General features: G+C 40.7%; 1 protein-coding gene across 7 annotated transcripts in view; it reads left to right on the top strand.

Annotated features, from left to right (window-relative positions):
* mcoln2 (mucolipin TRP cation channel 2) overlaps positions 1-20,782 on the top strand; it is a 67,933-nt gene that overhangs the window by 29,108 nt on the left and 18,043 nt on the right. For 5 of the 7 annotated variants that reach the window (XM_045687261.2, XM_014215625.3, XM_045687260.2 and 2 more), the window contains 5 exons: positions 4-153; positions 687-788; positions 1,081-1,203; positions 11,449-11,655; positions 15,812-15,951. In XM_045687261.2, the coding sequence (XP_045543217.2) occupies positions 4-153; positions 687-788; positions 1,081-1,203; positions 11,449-11,655; positions 15,812-15,951 (722 nt within the window). Of the gene's footprint in view, positions 1-3; positions 154-686; positions 789-1,080; positions 1,204-1,807; positions 2,234-11,448; positions 11,656-15,811; positions 15,952-20,782 lie in introns of those variants that run through there. The other 2 variants (XM_045687259.2, XM_014215627.3) reach the window with 2 other exon arrangements.

Raw genomic sequence — 20,782 nt, forward strand, 5'->3', positions numbered from 1 at the left:
CAGAGATTTTCCAGGTTCTTCCGTGAGAATTATAATCACAAGGTGTGCAAGACTGACCAAAAGGAGTTTTTAAATGGCTGGTATGTTTTGGTGATCGTCAGTGATGCTATGGCCATAGTAGGATCCATATTGAAGATGGAAATACAAGCAAAGGTAATTCTCAAGTCAAATGTTCAAACTCCTTGAAAGAGTTTAAGCTGACACATATTTACCAGACATCTCTTTCCCTAAATTTAATAGGAACATGTTAATTTTACAAAACTTATGTTTTACAAAAATGGAAATGTATTTGAATTATCCTGCTTACTGCAAGATGTTACATATTTAATAACGGCAATAAATGATTGATGTCTAATCATAGGAAGATTATCTATCATATTAGTTTTGAACATGTGGAAGAAGTGGGTGTTTCCATTTATACCTAATCAATTACTATTTGATAATACAGAAATTGAGAAATAAAAAAAACTCTGAAGAGAGGTTGAGAAATAATAACTCCCCGTTGCCTGGGCACAGAATCACTGGGATTGGACTTTGTAACATGATGGTTGAATCAAGACATTGTAAAACTCCCAAGGATATTTGCTCTAACCTGAGTGACTTTCGAGTCAGATTTTTATGACTTGCATGTTAACCATTTACCCGCCGGGGGGCATAAGGAAAATGAACTCCTCTCTCCCTTCTAGAGTCTGACCAGTTATGATGTGTGCAGCATCTTTCTGGGGACTTCTACGCTGATGGTGTGGGTGGGAGTGATCAGGTACCTGGGCTACTTCCAAAAGTACAATGTAAGTTTGATCAAAGACATATTTATTTAGTGTATTCAAAGATAATTATCCAGTAGGAATAGACTAGTCCTGTTTGGCGAAATGCAAACTCAGACTTATATAAAACATACATTGGAAAATACATTTTAATAATCTGTACATAATGAAAGTGGTTAAAAACAAGGATGTTGCAATAAGAATGATTCATCAACTAAAGGAACACTATCTTAAACACTAATTCAACACAGGTTTTACAGTGTGTGTGTGTGTATGTGTGTGTGCACATGCCTGTGCACATGCATGTGTGTTCCAGGTGCTCATCCTGACCATGAAGACTGCCTTCCCCAAGGTGATCCGCTTCTGTTGCTGTGCTGGCATGATCTACCTGGGGTACACCTTTTGTGGCTGGATCGTACTTGGCCCTTACCATGAAAAGGTACTGACTGGGAATGGCAATGCCGATACTCATTTTAATTCTACAGAATAGGGACTCCCGAGTGGCGCAGTTTGATGTATTGTTATCCATTTACAACCACAAGATGGCAGTATGTATACATGTTGCTGATTGTTGTTGCTTGTCTAGTCAGTGTTGCACCATTATGAGGCACACCCATAATGCCTTAATCATTAATGCTAGCAAGGAGGGGCACAAGAGTCTTAGTAGATCGTTGGGTTATAAGAAAAATAATTTACCGAAGTCGAGAAACATTGCAGTAAACAAGAGCTCACATGGTGGACTGCAGAATCCTCAAGCTAACTTTAATCTGTGTCAAACTACACAGCCCCACTATTTGGCTTGTCTCCTATAGTTGGTCTACACATGTTCAAACTATCTAAAGCAATTTACATGCAACACTTTGCTGGGATTAGGGTTAGGTTCAGGGGATTGGGTTTAGGGTTGGGGTAAATTGACACAGTAGTTAGTATAGTGAACAAAAATATAAACATAACAGAACCATACATTTATATATATGTATGTTTTTATTAATAATTTTTTTTTACCCCCTTTTCTCCCCGATTTCATGATATCCAATTCGTAGTCTTGTCCCATCGCTGCAACTCCCGTACGGACTCGGGAGAGGCAAAAGTCGAGAGCCATGCGTCTTCCGAAACACGACCCTGCCAAGCCACACTGCTTCTTGACACACTGCTTGCTTAACCCGAAAGCCAGCCGCAACAATGTGTTGAAACACTGTGCAACTAGCGACCGTGTCAGCGTGCATGCGTCCGTTCCGCCACAAGAGTTGCTAGAGCGCGATGGGACAAGAACATCCTGGCCGGCCAAACCCTCCCCTAACCCGGACGATGCTGGGCCAATTGTGCACCGCATCATGGGTCTCCTGGTCACGGCCGGCTACAACACAGCCGGGATTGAACCAACATGCAACAATTGCAACGATTTTACTGAGTTACAGCTCTTATAAGGAAATCAGTCAATTGAAATAAATGTATTAGACCCAAATCTATGGATTTCACATGAATTGGCAAGGGTGCAGCCATGAGTGGGCCTGGGAGGCCTACCCACTTGGGGGCCAGGCTCACCCACTGGGGAGCCATGGCACAACCCAAGGGGGGGCGCCAACCCAGACAGGAAGACCACTTCAGTGACTCAACCCACTCAAGTGACGCACCCCTCCCATGGACGGCATGGAAGAACACCAGTAAGCCAGTGACTCAGCCCCTGTAAAAGGGTTAAAGGCAGAGAATCCCAGTGGAAAGAGGGGAACCGGCAAGGCAGAGACAGCAAGGGCGGTTCGTTGCTCCAGCCTTTCCGTTCACCTTCACACTCCTGGGCCAGACTATACTTAATCATAGGACCTACTGAAGAGATAAGTCTTCAGTAAAGACTTAAAGGTTGAGACTGAGTCTGCGTCTCTCACATTGGTAGGCAGACCATTCCATAAAAATGGAGCTCTATAGGAGAAAGCCCTACCTCCAGCCGTTTGCTTAGAAATTCTAGGGACAATTAGGAGGCCTGCGTCTTGTGACCGTAGCGTACGTGTAGGTATGTACGGCAGGACCAAATCGGAAAGATAGGTAGGAGCAAGCCCATGTAATGCTTTGTAGGTTAGCAGTAAAACCTTGAAATCAGCCCTTGCCTTAACAGGAAGCCAGTGTAGGGAGGCTAGCACTGGAGTAATATGATCAATTTTTTTGTTTCTAGTCAGGATTCTAGCAGCCGTATTTAGCACTAACTGAAGTTTATTTAGTGCTTTATCCGGGTAGCCGGAAAGTAGAGCATTGCAGTAGTCCAGCCTAGAAGTAACAAAAGCATGGATTAATTTTTCTGCGTCATTTTTGGACAGAAAATTTCTGATTTTTGCAATGTTACGTAGATGGAAAAAAGCTGTCCTTGAAACAGTCTTGATATGTTCTTCAAAAGAGAGATCAGGGTCCAGAGTAACGCCGAGGTCCTTCACAGTTTTATTTGAGACGACTGTACAACCATCCAGATTAATTGTCAGATTCAACAGAAGATCTCTTTGTTTCTTGGGACCTAGAACAAGCATCTCTGTTTTGTCCGAGTTTAAAAGTAGAAAGTTTGCAGCCATCCACTTCTTTATGTCTGAAACACAGGCTTCTAGCGAGGGCAATTTTGGGGCTTCACCATGTTTCATTGAAATGTACAGCTGTGTGTCGTCCACATAGCAGTGAAATTTAACATTATGTTTTCGAATGACATCCCCAAGAGGTAAAATATATAGTGAAAACAATAGTGGTCCTAAAACGGAACCTTGAGGAACACCGAAATTTACAATTGATTTGTCAGAGGACAAACCATTCACAGAGACAAACTGATATATTTCCGACAGATAAGATCTAAACCAGGCCAGAACTTGTCCATGTAGACCAATTTGGGTTTCCAATCTCTCCAAAAGAATGTGGTGATCGATGGTATCAAAAGCGGCACTAAGATCTAGGAGCACTAGGACAGATGCAGAGCCTCGGTCTGACGTCATTAAAAGGTCATTTACCACCTTCACAAGTGCAGTCTCAGTGCTATGATGGGGTCTAAAACCAGACTGAAGCGTTTCGTATACATTGTTTGTCTTCAGGAAGGCAGTGAGTTGCTGTGCAACAGCTTTTTCTAAAATTTTTGAGAGGAATGGAAGATTCGATATAGGCCGAAAGTTTTTTATAATTTCTGGATCAAGATTCGGCTTTTTCAAGAGAGGCTTTATTACTGCCACTTTTAGTGAGCTTGGTACACATCCGGTGGATAGAGAGCCGTTTATTATGTTCAACATAGGAGGACCAAGCACAGGAAGCAGCTCTTTCAGTAGTTTAGTTGGAATAGGGTCCAGTATGCAGCTTGAGGGTTTGGAGGCCATGATTATTTTCATCATTGTGTCAAGAGATATAGTACTAAAACACTTTAGTATCTCCCTTGATCCTAGGTCCTGGCAGAGTTGTGTAGACTCAGGACAATGGAGCTTTGGAGGAATACCCAGATTTAAAGAGGAGTCTGTAATTTGCTTTCTAATGATCATGATCTTTTCCTCAAAGAAGTTCATAAATTTATTACTGCTGAAGTGAAAGCCATCCTCCATTTGCGAAGGCTGCTTTTTAGTTAGCTTTGCGACAGTATCAAAAAGAAATTTCGGATTGTTCTTATTTTCCTCAATTAAGTTGGAAAAATAGGATGATCGAGCAGCAGTGAGGGCTCTTCGATACTGCACGGTACTGTCTTTCCAAGCTAGTCGGAAGACTTCCAGTTTGGTGTGGCGCCATTTCCGTTCCAATTTTCTGGAAGCTTGCTTCAGAGCTCGTGTATTTTCTGTATACCAGGGAGCTAGTTTCTTATGACAGATGTTTTTCATTTTTAGGGCTGCAACTGCATCTAGGGTATTGCGCAAGTTTAAATTGAGTTCCTCGGTTAGGTGGTTAACTGATTTTTGTCCTCTGACGTCCTTGGGTAGGCAGAGGCAGTCTGGAAGGGCATCAAGGAATCTTTGGGTTGTCTGAGAATTTATAGCACGACTTTTAATGCTCCTTGGTTGGGGTCTGAGCAGATTATTTGTTGCAATTGCAAACGTAATAAAATGGTGGTCCGATAGTCCAGGATTATGAGGAAAAACATTAAGATCCACAACATTTATTCCATGGTACAAAACTAGGTCCAGAGTATGACTGTGGCAGTGAGTAGGTCCAGAGACATGTTGGACAAAACCCACTGAGTCGATGATGGCTCCGAAAGCCTTTTGGAGTGGGTCTGTGGACTTTTCCATGTGAATGTTAAAGTCACCAAAAATTAGAATATTATCTGCTATGACTACAAGATCCGATAGGAATTCAGGGAACTCAGTGAGGAACACTGCATATGGCCCAGGAGGCCTGTAAACAGTAGCTATAACAAGTGAGTGAGTAGGCTGCATAGATTTCATGACTAGAAGCTCAAAAGACGAAAACGTCATTTTATTTTTTTTTTGTAAATTGAAATTTGCTATCGTAAATGTTAGCAACACCTCCGCCTTTGCCGGATGCACGGGGGGTATGGTCACTAGTGTAACCAGGGGGTGAGGCCTCATTTAACACAGTAAATTCATCAGGCTTAAGCCATGTTTCAGTCAGGCCAATCACATCAAGATTATTATCAGTGATTAGTTCATTGACTATAACTGTCTTGGAAGTGAGGGATCTAACATTAAGTAACCCAATTTTGAGATGTGAGGTATCACAATCTCTTTCAATAATGGCAGGAATGGAGGAGGTCTTTATACTAGTGAGATTGCTAAAGCGAACACCGCCATTTTTAATTTTGCCCAACCTAGATCGAGGCACAGACACGGTCTCAATGGGGAAAGCTGAGCTGACTACGCTGACTGTGCTAGTGGCAGACTCCACTAAGCTGGCAGGCTGGCTAACAGCCTGCTGCCTGGCCTGCACCCTATTTCATTGTGGAGCTAGAGGAGTTAGAGCCCTGTCTATGTTCGTAGATAAGATGAGAGCACCCCTCCAGCTAGGATGGAGTCCGTCACTCCTCAACAGGCCAGGCTTGGTCCTGTTTGTGGGTGAGTCCCAGAAAGAGGGCCAATTATCTACAAATTCTATCTTTTGGGAGGGGCAGAAAACAGTTTTCAACCAGCGATTGAGTTGTGAGACTCTGCTGCAGAGCTCATCACTCCCCCTAACTGGGAGGGGGCCAGAGACAATTAACTTCTTGGGGCTATGTGGGACGCTAGCGTGCCACCCGGGGTGCACCCTATCAACAGCAGGTGCATTTCAAGAGCGGCAAATTTGAAACCAAATAAATGTCAAAATTCAAATTTTTCAAACATACAACTATCTTACACCCTTTGAAAGATAAACATCTCCTTAACCTCTATGGGACCGGCGGGACGAATTCGTCCCACCTACGTAACAGCCACTGCCAGCCTGTGGCGCGATTTTCAAAATCTTCAAAATCCTATTACTTCAATTTCTCAAACATATGACTATTTTACAGCCATTTAAAGATAAGACTCTCGTTAATCTAACCACACTGTCCGATTTCAAAAAGGCTTTACAACGAAAGCAAAACATTAGATTATGTCAGCAGAGTACCAAGCCAGAAATAATCAGACACCCATTTTTCAAGCCAGCATATAATGTCACCAAAACCCAGAAGACAGCTAAATGCAGCACTCACCTTTGATGATCTTCATCAGATGACAACCCTAGGACATTATGTTATACAATACATGCATGTTTTGTTCAATCAAGTTCATATTTATATCAAAAACCAGCTTTTTACATTAGCATGTGACGTTCAGAACTAGCATACCCCCCGCAAACTTACGGGGAATTCGCTAACATTTTACTAAATTACTCACGATAAACGTTCACAAAAAGCATAACAATTATTTTAAGAATTATAGATACAGACCTCCTCTATGCACTCGATATGTCCGATTTTAAAATAGCTTTTTGGTGAAAGCACATTTTGCAATATTCTAAGTACATAGCCCAGGCATCACGGGCTCGCTATTTAGACACCCGGCAAGTTTAGCACTCACCATAATCATATTTACTATTATAAAAATGTCATTACCTTTTGTTGTCTTCGTCAGAATGCACACCCAGGACGTCTACTTCAATAACAAATGTTGGTTTGGTCCAAAATAATCCATCGTTATATCCGAATAGCGGCGTTTTGTTCGTGAGTTCCAGACACTATCCGAAATAGTAAAGAAGTGTCGCGCGCTTGGCGCAATTCCTGACAATAAAATTCAAAGTATTCCATTGCCGTACGTCGAAGCATGTCAACCGCTGTTTAAAATCAATTTTTACGTCATTTTTCTCGTAGAAAAGCGATAATATTCCGACAGGGAATCTCCTTTTCGGCAAACAGAGGAAAAAATCCCAAAGGCGGGGGCGGTCGGGGTCACGCGCATAAGCTAGTGTCTCTTGATGGGCCACTTGAGAAAGGCGATAATGTGTTTCAGCCTGGGGCTGGAATGACGACATTCTCTTTTTTCCCGGGCTCTGAGAGCCTATGGACGACGTGGGAAGTGTCACGTTAGAGCAGAGATCCTTAGTAAATGATAGAGATGGCAAAGAAGTTCCAGAAATGGTCAGACAGGCCACTTCCTGTAAAGGAATCTCTCAGGTTTTGACCTGCCATTTGAGTTCTGTTATACTCACAGACACCATTCAAACAGTTTTAGAAAATTTAGGGTGTTTTCTATCCATATGTAATAAGTATATGCATATTCTAGTTACTGAGTAGGAGTGGTAACCAGATTAAATCGGGTATGTTTTTTATCCAGCCGTGTCAATGCTGCCCCCTAGCCCTAACAGGTTAATCTAACCACGTTGTCCGATTTCAAAAAGGTTTTACGGCGAAAGCATAAAGTTAGATTATGTTAGGAGAGTACATTGACAATAGCTGTGTGTAATGTTTTGTCAATTCAAAGACAGGGTCACCAAAACCATAAAACCAGCTAAAATGATGCACTAACCTTTTACAATCTCCATCAGATGACACTCCTAGGACATTATGTTAGACAATGCATGCATTTTTAGTTCTATCAAGTTCATATTTATATCCAAAAACAGCGTTTTACTATGGCATTGATGTTGAGGAAATCGTTTCCCTCCAATAACCGGCAGTCAAGTCAGCACCACAAATTAAATAATTAAAATTAGAAAACATTGGTAAAATATTATATTGTCATTTAAAGAATTATAGATTTACATCTCTTGAACGCAATCAACTTGCCAGATTTAAAAATAACCTTACTGGGAAATCACACTTTGCAATAATCTGAGCACTGCGCCCAGAAAAATATGCTTTGCTATACAGACAAACGGCCATGTTGGAGAGATCTAAAATCGAAAATACTATGTAAATAATCCATTACCTTTGATTCTCTTCATCAGATGTCACTTCCAGGAATCCCAGGTCCATAACGAATGTAGTTTTGTTCAAAAAAGCTCATCATTTATATCCAAAAAGCTCCGTGTTGTTAGCACATGATCTAAGCCAGCCGGACTTCTCGTCATGAACGAGGGGAAAAAATATATTTACGTTCGTTCAAACATGTCAAACGTTGTATAGCATAAATCATTAGTGCCTTTTTTAACCAGAACATGAATAATATTCAAGGTGGACGAATGCATTCTCTTTTATAACGTATTGGAACGAGGGTACCCAACATGAACTCGCGCGCCAGAGTCTAATCGGCCATCACCGTTCCATGGCTCTTGTTCGGTCAGATCTCACAGTAAAAGACTCAAAACACTTTGTAAAGGCTGGTGACATCTAGTGGAAGCAATAGGAAGTGCCAAAACATTAATCAACCCCTGTGTGTTTCAATGGCATAGGCTTAAAGGTAATTCAACACATCAGGTATCCACTTCCTGTCAGAAAATGTCTCAGGGTTTTGCCTGCCAAATGAGTTCTGTTATACTCACAGACACCATTCAAACAGTTTTAGAAACTTTAGGGTGTTTTCTATCCATATATAATAAGTATATGCATATTCTAGTTACTGGGTAGGATTAGTAACCAGATTAACCTCTTACATCTAGACGTTCCGCTAGCGGAACACCTGCTCCATTATCCAATGATGGGCGTGGCGCGAAATACAAACTCCTCTAAAATACAAAAACTTCCATTTTTCAAACATATGACTATTTCACAGCATTTTAAAGATAAGACTCTCCTTTATCTAACCACACTGTCCGATTTCAAAAAGGCTTTACAACGAAAGCAAAACATTAGATTATGTCAGCAGAGTACCAAGCCAGAAATAATCAGACACCCATTTTTCAAGCTAGTATATAATGTCACAAAAACCTAGAAGACAGCTAAATGCAACACTAACCTTTGATGATCTTCATCAGATGACAACCCTAGGACATTATGTTATACAATACATGCATGTTTTGTTCAATCAAGTTCATATTTATATCAAAAACCAGCTTTTTACATTAGCATGTGACGTTCAGAACTAGCATACCCCCCGCAAACTTCCGGGGAATTCGCTAACATTTTACTAAATTACTCACGATAAACGTTCACAAAAAGCATAACAATTATTTTAAGAATTATAGATACAGACCTCCTCTATGCACTCGATATGTCCGATTTTAAAATAGCTTTTTGGTGAAAGCACATTTTGCAATATTCTAAGTACATAGCCCAGGCATCATGGGCTAGCTATTTAGACACCCGGCAAGTTTAGCACTCACCAATATCAGCTTTACTATTATAAAAGTTTGATTACCTTTTGTTGTCTTCGTCAGAATGCACTCCCAGGACTGCTACTTCAATAACAAATGTTGGTTTGGTCCAAAATAATCCATCGTTATATCCGAATAGCGGCGTTTTGTTCGTGCGTCCCAGACACTATCTGAAATGGTAAATCAGGGTCGCACGCATGGCGCAATTCGTGACAAAAAAAATCTAAATATTCCATTACCGTACTTCGAAGCATGTCAACCGCTGTTTAAAATCAATTTTTATGCCATTTTTCTCATAAAAAAGCGATAATATTCCTACCAGGAATCTCCTTTTAGCTAAACTGAGGAAAGTAAACAAAGCTTTCGGTCGATGCGGGCACGAGCCTGAGTCTCACAGTACTGTAACCAGCCACTACCCAAACGCGCTACTTTGTTTCAGCCAGAGCCTGCAAAGCCACGATTCAGCTTTTTACCGCCTTCTGAGACCCTATGGCAGCCGTAGGAAGTGTCACGGGACAGCTAAGATCCTCACTCTTCAATAAACAGAGACAAGAAGAACGACACCTTGTCAGACAGGCCACTTCCTGCCTGAAACCTTGTCAGGTTTTTGCCTGCCAAATGAGTTCTGTTATACTCACAGACACCATTCAAACAGTTTTAGAAACTTTGGAGTGTTTTCTATCCATATGTAATAAGTATATGCATATTCTAGTTACTGGGTAGGAGTGGTAACCAGATTAAATCGGGTATGTTTTTTATCCAGCCGTGAAAATACTGCCCCCTAGCCATAACAGGTTAAATCGGGTACTTTTTTTTATCCAGCCGTGAAAATACTGCCCCCTAGCCCCAACAGGTTAATCGATGCCGACACATCTTTCTAGCTGATTTACACGCTGAAGCTATGTTGCGCTTGGTGACCTCTGACTGTTTCATCCTAACATCGTTGGTGCCGACGTGGATAACAATATCTCTATACTCTCTACACTCGCCAGTTTTAGCTTTAGCCAGCACTGTCTTTAGATTAGCCTTAACGTCGGTAGCCCTGCCCCCTGGTAAACAGTGTATGATCGCTGGATGATTAGTTTTAAGTCTAATACTGCGGGTAATGGAGTCGCCAATGACTAGGGTTTTCAATTTGTCATAGCTAATGGTGGGAGCCGTCGGCGTCTCAGACCCCACAACGGGAGGAGTAGAGACCAGAGAAGCCTCGGCCTCCGACTCCGACTCGCTTAATGGGGAGAACCGGTTGAAAGTTTCTGTCGGCTGAATAAGCGACACCGGTTGAGCATTCCTACAGCGTTTCCCTCCAGAAGCCATGAGAAAGATGTCCGGCTGCGGGGACCGTGCGAGGGGGTTTATACTAACGTTACTATCTGTACTTACTGGTGGCACAGACGCTGTTTCATCCTTTCCTACACTGAAATTACCCTTGCCTAACGATCGCGTCTGAAGCTGGGCTTGCAGCACAGCTATCCTTGCCGTAAGGCGATCGTTCTCCTGTATATTATAAGTACAACGACTGCAATTAGAAGGCATCATGTTAATGTTACTTAGCTTCGGCTGTTTGAAGTCCTGACGAACCATGTCCAGATAAAACCTCCGGGGTGAAAAAGTTGAATGAAAAAAGTTGAGTGAGGGAAAAAGTAAAAATATACGGTAATGAAAAAGTAAAAAACCGTCAGGTAGCAAAGTAAGATCGGCAACAAAACGCACAGCAGCGTAAACAAGTCTGCAAGTTGTGACCGGAAACAGGAAAAAATAGCAGCAGTGTGTCCTTGGGGACCTTCAATGCTGCAGAAATGTTTTGGTACCCTTCCCTAGATCTGAGCCTCGACACAATCCTGTCTCCGGAGCTCTACGCACAATTCCTTTGACCTCATGACTTGGTTTTTGCTCATTGTCTATGCCTGTCTCTCTCCCCTCTCTCACTCTATACTCGGTCCGGTTCCCTCTCTTATCTCTTGCTTTCTTTCTCCTCCCCCTTCACCCTTCTCTTTTTCTCATTCCATCTCAGTTTGAGGGCCTGAGTCGGGTGGCCGAGAGCCTGTTCTCGCTGGTCAACGGTGACGACATGTACACCACCTTTGCACAGCTGAAGGACAAAAACAGCCTGGTGTGGCTGTTCAGCCGCGTCTACCTCTACTCCTTCATCTCCCTCTTCATCTATATGGTGCTCTCGCTCTTCATCGCCCTCATCACAGACGCCTACGACACCATCAAGGTACTCACTCATACCTTTGCTGGTTGGTGTTCAGTTGGCACAAAACGTAAGAAAATTATCTGAAATGGAGTGAAATGGGGAGGTACTATCTGAACTTGCCCAATTAGGAATGCTCACTTTGTTATACATTGCAAAACATTCAAACATTTTTCTAAGGTGTGGCCTGATGATCATGACCCACAGACCCAGGTATCAGGTCTATATCCCAGACCATACCACCCCAAATCCAATACTATTGTCCAAAAACAGCTAATTGAGATTTGAGGAGGGTTACATGTGTAAACGGTCCATATCAGATATGTTTTAATGTCTAGTGAAAATGAGGGGGCCCAGGCACATTATTACACATAATTAATTCAAAGATATTGAATTTAGCCATCAGTGCCCCTTCAAAACAATATAGTACATGAACAAATATTATACATTATGTGTGATGAGAGAAACAACAATATACGTTGAAAGATTAATCAACTGAGGAGCCTTTCATGTGTTAATGAGCAATGGAATTGGAATCGGAATTGGACTTAGAGATTTTGTCCAGTATGGCATTATTTGTTATTCATCCTTTAATGTTTTTTCTATGGGCCCAATTCAGACTTAGTAAATGTATGCCTTTCCTATGCAAGCCTTTCCTATGAACTTTTCAGTAGTTGGTATTCAGACTTACCATATGCATATGCATAACGAGCTTTGCAGGCGTGTTTCCCTCGCCTGCGAAGGACACATTTTATTAAACAGCTGAAAAACCTCCCACTTGCTGGCCAACTGATTTTCTCATGGAGTTTTCATTCAATAGGTGTTTCCGTACATTCATCCAAAGCCACCACTTTAAATTTGGTATACCTTTTAATTCTAATTTTGTCGAGACTCACTAGAATATATGAAGAGAATGATTCAGAATATTAGGGATCAATGAAACATAGCCATGTAAATACACACATATTTGTCTCCTTTTCAGCAGTAATTGGTAGATTTAAAAATACTCTGATCTTGTATATTATTTAGGGTTAGGAAAGTATTTCTGAAAAAAATAAAAGGATCTGGAGAACATTTACGTAAAAAATATATTGATGAATCAAAAATGGTGGTTTGATTCATCCTGAAAGTTGCCATATCATTGAAATATTGGAAGGTGAGAAGTGTAGAATATGGGTTGAACAGTAGTCCTATAAATCTACCCTAATAATCCTCACTAATCATGGAACTGTGACAACGGTCCAGTCGTCGTGAACCGTGCGCCAGCATCCAGATTTAAACTGCTACGTACACTGTGTATGAAAAATTAGGAACACCTTCTTAATATCGACACCAATTTTTCTAAATGCAGTGAAAAGTCTGGGCGTATAATTGAAAGATTCTAGCAATCATAAATCAACTCAGTAGGTTTGGGGCTATACTGTCATTAGCACATAGGCTACAGAAGCCTATAGTTTGGGTCTCCAAATTTCAGGGCCAGCATTTCATAAACTTGGTGATATGTTGATAGGCTTCAGTTTGCTGCCATATGACTGGTTTTACATTTGTCTCTGGCAATCATAATGTAAAATAGATCTAAACAATTGTTCTTTTTATTTATGTAGCTCTTATTGAGTTGTAAATTGCAGTGTTATTTCTATCGGGAAAAATAAAGTAGATGTAGTTCCACTTGGAACCACAGGTTGCTCGATCGTATCGTTTCATTGTGCATGAAGGTGGTCGAATTGTGAGGGAATTAAGTCAAGGTCAGAATACAACGTATCTGTAGACACACCTACGCAACACCTTCATTTCTTTGATTTTCACCCCGAACGAATAGAGGGTGAACAGCATGCTTGCTTTAAGTTCAAGGTCAGAATACACGTAAACAGAAACGTTTATTAAGAGTAATTGGTGCCTTCAGAAAGTATTCACACCTCTTGACTTTTTCCACATTTTGTGTTACAAAGTGGGATTAAAATGGATTTAATTGTCATTTTTCTCAACGATCTACAAAAAATACTCTAATGTCAAAGTGGAAGAAAAAATTTGAACATTTGTAAAAAATAAACTAAAAAAGAGAACACTACCGTAATTTCTGGACTATAAGCCGCAACTTTTTTCCCACGCTTTGAACCTCGCGGCTTAAACAAAGCTAATATATGGATTTTTCCCGCTTTAAATGTTTTTTTCTCCAAAAAAACACATTCTGTGACGTGCTCAGTTTTTTGGCGGCATGACGCTTTCATTAGACCAATGAAATTGCCGAACGGGTTAAGGTCAAACAACTTTTTTGTTTAGATTAAATTGAGCGCTCTCAAACTTCCCATCATTCTGATTACGGTAGTCATTTTGTCACCCTCATCATGGCAAAGACACGGAGAAATGCATATGATGCAGCTTTCAAGTTGAAGGCGATTGATCTGGCTGTTGGAAAAGGAAATAGAGCTGCTGCACGGGAGCTTGGTCTTAATGAGTCGATGATAAGACGTTGGAAACAGCAGCGTTAGGAATTGACTCAGTGCAAAAAGACAACTAAAGCTTACTGCTAATTATATATTTTTGTTACAAGCCGTGTTTCGTTAAAGCCTGTGTAAAGTTCATTTGTTTCAATGTACCGGTAGGCACCTGCGGCTTATAGACATGTGCGGCTTATTTATGCTCAAAGTAATATATATTTTTTAAATTCAGTGGGTGCGGCTTATATTCAGGTGCACTCAATAGTCCGGAAATTACGGTAATATACTATATCTTGATTAGATAAGTATTCAACCGCCTGAGTCAATACATGATAGAATCACCTTTGGCAGTAATTACAGCTGTGAGTCTTTCTGGTTAAGTCTCTAAGAGCTTTGCACACCTGGATTGTACAATATTTGCACATTATTCTTTTTTAAATCCTTCAAGCTCTGCCAAGTTGGTTTTGATCATTGGTAGACAGCCATTTTCATGGCTTAATTTAGATTTTCAAGCCAATTTAAGTCAAAACTGTAACTAGGCCACTTGGGAAAATTCAATGTTGTCTTGGTAAGCAACTCCAGTGTATATTTGGCCTTGTGTTTTGGGTTATTGTCCTGCTGAAAGGTGAATTAATCTCCCACTGTCTGGTGGAAAGCAGACTGAACCAGGATTCCCTCTAGGATTTTGCTTGTGCTTAGCTCCATTCCATTTATTTTTTATCCTGAAAAACTACAGTCATTAACAATGACAACCATACCTATAACATGATGCAGCCACCACTATGCTTGGAAATATGGAGAGTACTACTCAGTAATGTGCTGTTTTGGATTTGCCCCAAACATAAGAATTTGTATGTTGGTTATGAAGTACATTTTTTGGGGCAATTTTTTGGCAGTTTTACTTTAGTGCCTTGTTGCAAACAGGATGCATGTTTTAGAATCATTTTCACTGTCAATTTATTTAGTATTGTGGAGTAGCTACAATGTTGTTGATCCATCCTCAGTTTTCTCCTATCACAGCCATTAAACTCTATTTAATGTTTTAAAGTCACCACTGGCCTCATGGTGAAATCCCTGAGCGGTTTCCTCCTTCTCCGGAAACTGAGTTAGGATGGATGCCTCTCTTTGTGTGGCTGGGTGTGTTGATGCACCATCCTAAGTGTAATTGGTAACTTCACCATGCTCAAAGGGATATTTCAAGTCAGCTTTTTTTACCCATCTACCAATAGGTGCCCTTATTTGTGAAGCATTGGAAAACCTCTCTGGTCTTTGTGGTTGAATCTGTTCGAAATGCACTGCTCGACTGAGAGACTATACAGATAATTGTATGTGTGGGGTACAGAAGTAAGGTAGTCATTAAAAAATAATGTTAAACACTATTATTGCACACAGTGAGTCCATGCAACTTATTATGTGACTTGATTACCTTGCCATAACAAATGGGTTGAATACTTATTGATTCAAGACATTTCAGCTTTTCATTTTTAATTAACTTGTAAACATTAAAAAAAAGAGAATTCCACTTTGACATTATGGGGTATTGTGTGTAAGCCAGTGATAAAAAAAAATCTGAATTGAATCAATTTTAAATTCAGGCTGTAACAAAACAAAATGTAGAAAAAGTCAAGGGGTGTGAATACCTTCTGAAGGCTCTTTCCATTTATGCGTGCTTAATTCGGGTCAGAATTCCCCCCATGTGAATTCAGTTGTCTCATAGTACTTTTATTCTACCCTACCGACAGAACTACCAGAAGAATGGTTTCCCCATGACAGACCTGCGGAGATTCCTGAGAGAGCAGAAGGATTTCCCCCCTAGTGAGGAGGGCAGCGAGATGGACACAGAGACTGGAATGGGACACCCAGCGCTGTGCTGTTGCAGACGGTACAGTAACGTTAAAATAGCATTACCCCATATAATTAAAATGAGTATAACAGACAATCTAATTTTAAGCAAAGTTCCATTTTATGATGATGGCAGTATAGTTTGTTAAGGTATATGGCACGTTATTATGACATGTCATATAGTATGGCTATGTAATGTTTTTATTTAATCCCCTAGAGTCGATGTCCGCGCCCCCTCAGAAATCTAATTAGAATAATAAAAACATCCCCATCCAAATTTGCCAGTTTAATCTAGAGATATCAGTTTCCGCATCAGAGAGACATTAATCTGTGCTGAAAGGTGGCAGAGCTAGAGTAGTGTGTGTCAGACCATGAGACATCCCGAAAACTTCTGTTGTCTGAACGGTTTAGCTTACAAACTATTATGACCCTTCTATGGAAAGATGAGACTCTCACGAATATGAAAAAAATAAAGAATATGACAATTTCATAAATGGTAAAATTGCGTGACACGATTGCATTTTACAACCCCGCTACCCCCATTTTAGGCAAATGTGTTTCGCATGGCCCAGTGCTCTGAGTGTGCCGGGTTTGCTCATTTTCGACGATTCCATTGATCCTTATGAGGATCCCGGGGCACCGGGGGCACCGGGCCATACAAAATGAACTCTTCCATTGATTCAATAGTTATGTTATCGATATTAACGGAGCTTATAATCTGTCTATTTCTATGGAGAATTTGCGGCCGCAATTTAGATAATGCATGGCTATACACTGAATGTCCAAAATATTAGGAACACCTTCCCAATATTGATTTGCACCCCCTTTTGTGCTCAGAAGAGCCTCGATTCGTCAGGGCATCCTCTCTACAAGGGTGTCGAAAGTGTCCACAGGGAGGCTTGCCCATGTTGACTCCAATGCTTCCCACAGTTGTCAAGTTGCCTGGATGTCCTTTGGGTGGTGGACCAGTCTTGATACACATGGGAAACTGTTGAGCATGAAAACCCCAGCAGCGTTGCAGTTCTTGACACAGTCAAACCGCTGTGCCCAGCACCTACTACCATACCCCGTTCAAAGGCACTTAAATCTTTGTCTTGCCCATTCACCCTCTAATTGGCACACATCTACAATCCATGTCTCAATTGTCTCAAGGCTTAAAAGGCCTTCTTTAACCGGTCTCCTCCGCTTCATCTACACTCTTTGAAGTGGATTTAACAAGTGACATCAATAAGGGATCATAACTTTCACCTGGTCAGTCTGTCATGGAAAAAGCAGGTGTTCCTAATGTTTTGTACGCTCAGTGTATAGCTAGCTAGCTTGCTGAAATGATAAAAGAGAGAACAAAGAATATAGCTATTTGATCATGTGCATGTCCAACTATGAATGACGTCTGGAATCCTGACACAGTTTCACTGGAATTATCAAACGGCAAGAGTCAAACAAACGTCAACCCTCAACATGTCAATAGCTTGTATGTGCATGGTTCAGCTCAGACTCATTTTTTGATGGGTAGGCTGGTAGTCTTTTCTGAAATTATTTTCACCTGATTTACATGCCTGTCTTAAACCTGTTACATCTAGACGTTCCGCTAGCGGAACACCTGCTCCAATATCCAATGATAGGCGTGGCGCGAATTACAAATTCCTCAAAAATACAAAAACTTCAATTTTTCAAACATATGACTATTTCACAGCATTTTAAAGACAAGACTCTCCTTTATCTAACCACACTGTCCGATTTCAAAAAGGCTTTACAGCGAAAGCAAAACATTAGATTGATGTCAGCAGAGTACCAAGCCAGAAATAATCAGACACCCATTTTTCAAGCTAGCATATAATGTCACAAAAACCCAGAAGACAGCTAAATGCAGCACTAACCTTTGATGATCTTCATCAGATGACACACCCTAGGAGCATTATGTTATACAATAGATGCATGTTTTGTTCAATCAAGTTCATATTTATATCAAAAAACAGCTTTTTACATTAGCATGTGACGTTCAGAACTAGCATACCCCCCGCAAACTTCCGGGGAATTCGCTAACATTTTACTAAATTACTCACGATAAACGTTCACAAAAAGCATAACAATTATTTTAAGAATTATAGATACAGAACTCCTCTATGCACTCGATATGTCCGATTTTAAAATAGCTTTTTGGTGAAAGCACATTTTGCAATATTCTAAGTACATAGCCCAGGCATCACGGGCTAGCTATTTAGACACCCGGCAGGTTTAGCCTTCACCAAAATCAGATTTACTATTATAAAAGTTTGATTACCTTTTGTTGTCTTCGTCAGAATGCACTCCCAGGACTGCTACTTCAATAACAAATGTTGGTTTGGTCCAAAATAATCCATCGTTATATCCAAATTGCGGCGTTTTGTTCGTGCGTTCCAGACACTATCTGAAAGGGTAAATAAGGGTCGTGCGCATGGCGCAATTCGTGACAAAAAAAATCTAAATATTCCATTACTGTACTTCGAAGCATGTCAACCGCTGTTTAAAATCAATTTTTATGCCATTTTTCTCGTAAAAAAGCGATAATATTCCGACCGGGAATGTCCATTTAGCTAAACAGAGGAAAGTAAACAAAGCTTTCGGTCGACGCGGGCACGAGCCTGAGTCTCACAGTACTGTAACCAGCCACTACCCAAACGCGCTACTTTTTTTCAGCCAGAGCCTGCAAAGCCACGATTCAGCTTTTTACCGCCTTCTGAGACCCTATTGCAGCCGTAGGAAGTGTCACGGGACAGCTAAGATCCTCACTCTTCAATAAACAGAGACAAGAAGAACGACACCTTGTCAGACAGGCCACTTCCTGAATGAAACCTTCTCAGATTTTGGCCTGCCATATGAGTTCTGTTATACTCACATACACCATTCAAACAGTTTTAGAAACGTTAGGGTGTTTTCTATCCATATGTAATAAGTATATGCATATTCTAGTTACTGGGTAGGAGTGGTAACCAGATTAAATCGGGTACATTTTTTATCCAGCTGTGAAAATACTGCCCCCTAGCCATAACAGGTTAAAAAACCTGTTATGGACAGGAGTTCCGCTAGCGGAACCCCAGCGGAACCCCTCGCCAACAGCCAATGTAATAGCAGGGCGTGAAATACAAAACAAATCAATACAAATACAAAATCTCATAATTCAATTTTCTCAAACAATCAACTATTATAAGACCCTTTTACAGATAATCTTCACGTTTATCCAACCACATTGTCCGATTTCAAAAAGGCTTTACGGCGAAAGCAAAACATTAGATTATGTTAGGACATCAACTTCACAAGAAAAACCACACAGCCATTTTCCAAACAAGGAGAGGCATCACAAAAAACAGAAATGCAGCTAAAATTAATCACTAACCTTTGACGATCTTCATCAGATGACACTCCCAGGACACAATGTTAGACAATACATGTATGTTTTGTTAGATAAAGTTCATATTTATATCCAAAAACACCATTTTACATTGGTGCGTGATGTTCAGAAAATGTATTGCCACCCAAAACTTCCGGTGAATAAGCACATCAATTTACAAAAATACTCATCATAAACGTTGATAAACTTTACAACAGCTATTGAAAGAATTATAGGTACACTTCTCCTTAATGCAACCGCTGTGTTAGATTTTGAAACATCTTTACAGCGAAAGCACATTTTTCAATATCCTGAGTACAGAGCTCAACCATCAAAGCAAGCTATACAGATACCAGCAAAGGTCTGGAGTCAACTAAACTCAGAATTAGTATTATAAATATTCACTTACCTTTGCTGATCTTCATCGGAATGCACTCCCAGGATTCCTACTTCCACAAGAAACGTTCTTTTTGTTCGAAATACTCCATATTTATGTCCAAATACCTCCTTTTGTTCACGCGTTCAGATCACTATCCAAAGGCATAATGCGCGAGCGTAAATCCAGACACTAAAAGTCAAAATGTTCCATTACCATTCGTAGAAACATGTCAAACGTTGTTTACAATCAATCCTTAGGGTCTTTTTAACATAAAACGTTGATAATATTCCAACCGGACAATAGCGTATTCATTCCAGAAGAAAAAGAAGGAACGGTGCGCTTTCGTGCTCGTGCATAACCAAGTCCTTTGTCCTCAGGCAGTCCACTGATAGACTGAGCTCCTATTCTCTACCCAGTAACAGGAGACGGATGAAACAAGTTTCTAAAGGCTGTTGACAGCCAATGGAAGCCTTAGGAAGTGCAACATGACCCCACAGACATTGTAGTTTTGATAAGGATTCAAAAGAAAAACTACAATTCTCAGATTTCCCACTTCCTGGTTGGATTCTTCTCAGGTTTTTGCCTGCCATATGAGTTCTGTTATACTCACAGACATCATTCAAACAGTTTTAGAAACTTCGGAGTGTTTTGTATCCAAATCTACTAATAATATGCATATCTTACCTTCTGAGTCTGAGAAGCAGGCAGTTTAATTTGGGCACGTTTTTCATCCGAACGTGAAAATACTGCCCCCTATCCTTAACAGGTTTTAACTGAAGTGGTACTCACAACTTTCATTGGCTAGCTAAGTTTAGCATGCTAGCTAGTTACACTGACAGCTGTCAGTCAGTACCCTATTTGCTGATATGTCCTTGCTACATGTGGAAATCACCACAATGTTCCCACCTCCAATTGCCAAATATGTATTAGCAGCCTGCGTCAGTCTTTGAGGTGGAACCTAAATGCTCTAGGACAGGAATTACTCAAAATAGGTGTGGCAACTTCCTCTGAGTTGGGCCTTTAACCTTTATTTAGCCGGTTAGTCAACAAAAAAATCAATAATGACCTGGTTGGGATTGGGAAGACTGTTAAATTCTACTAATTTTTCAGTGTTTGTGTTCCATC

Source organism: Salmo salar, chromosome 10 (assembly GCF_965601325.2).
Source record: "Salmo salar chromosome 10, fSalSal1, whole genome shotgun sequence".
Classification (NCBI taxonomy): domain Eukaryota; kingdom Metazoa; phylum Chordata; class Actinopteri; order Salmoniformes; family Salmonidae; genus Salmo; species Salmo salar.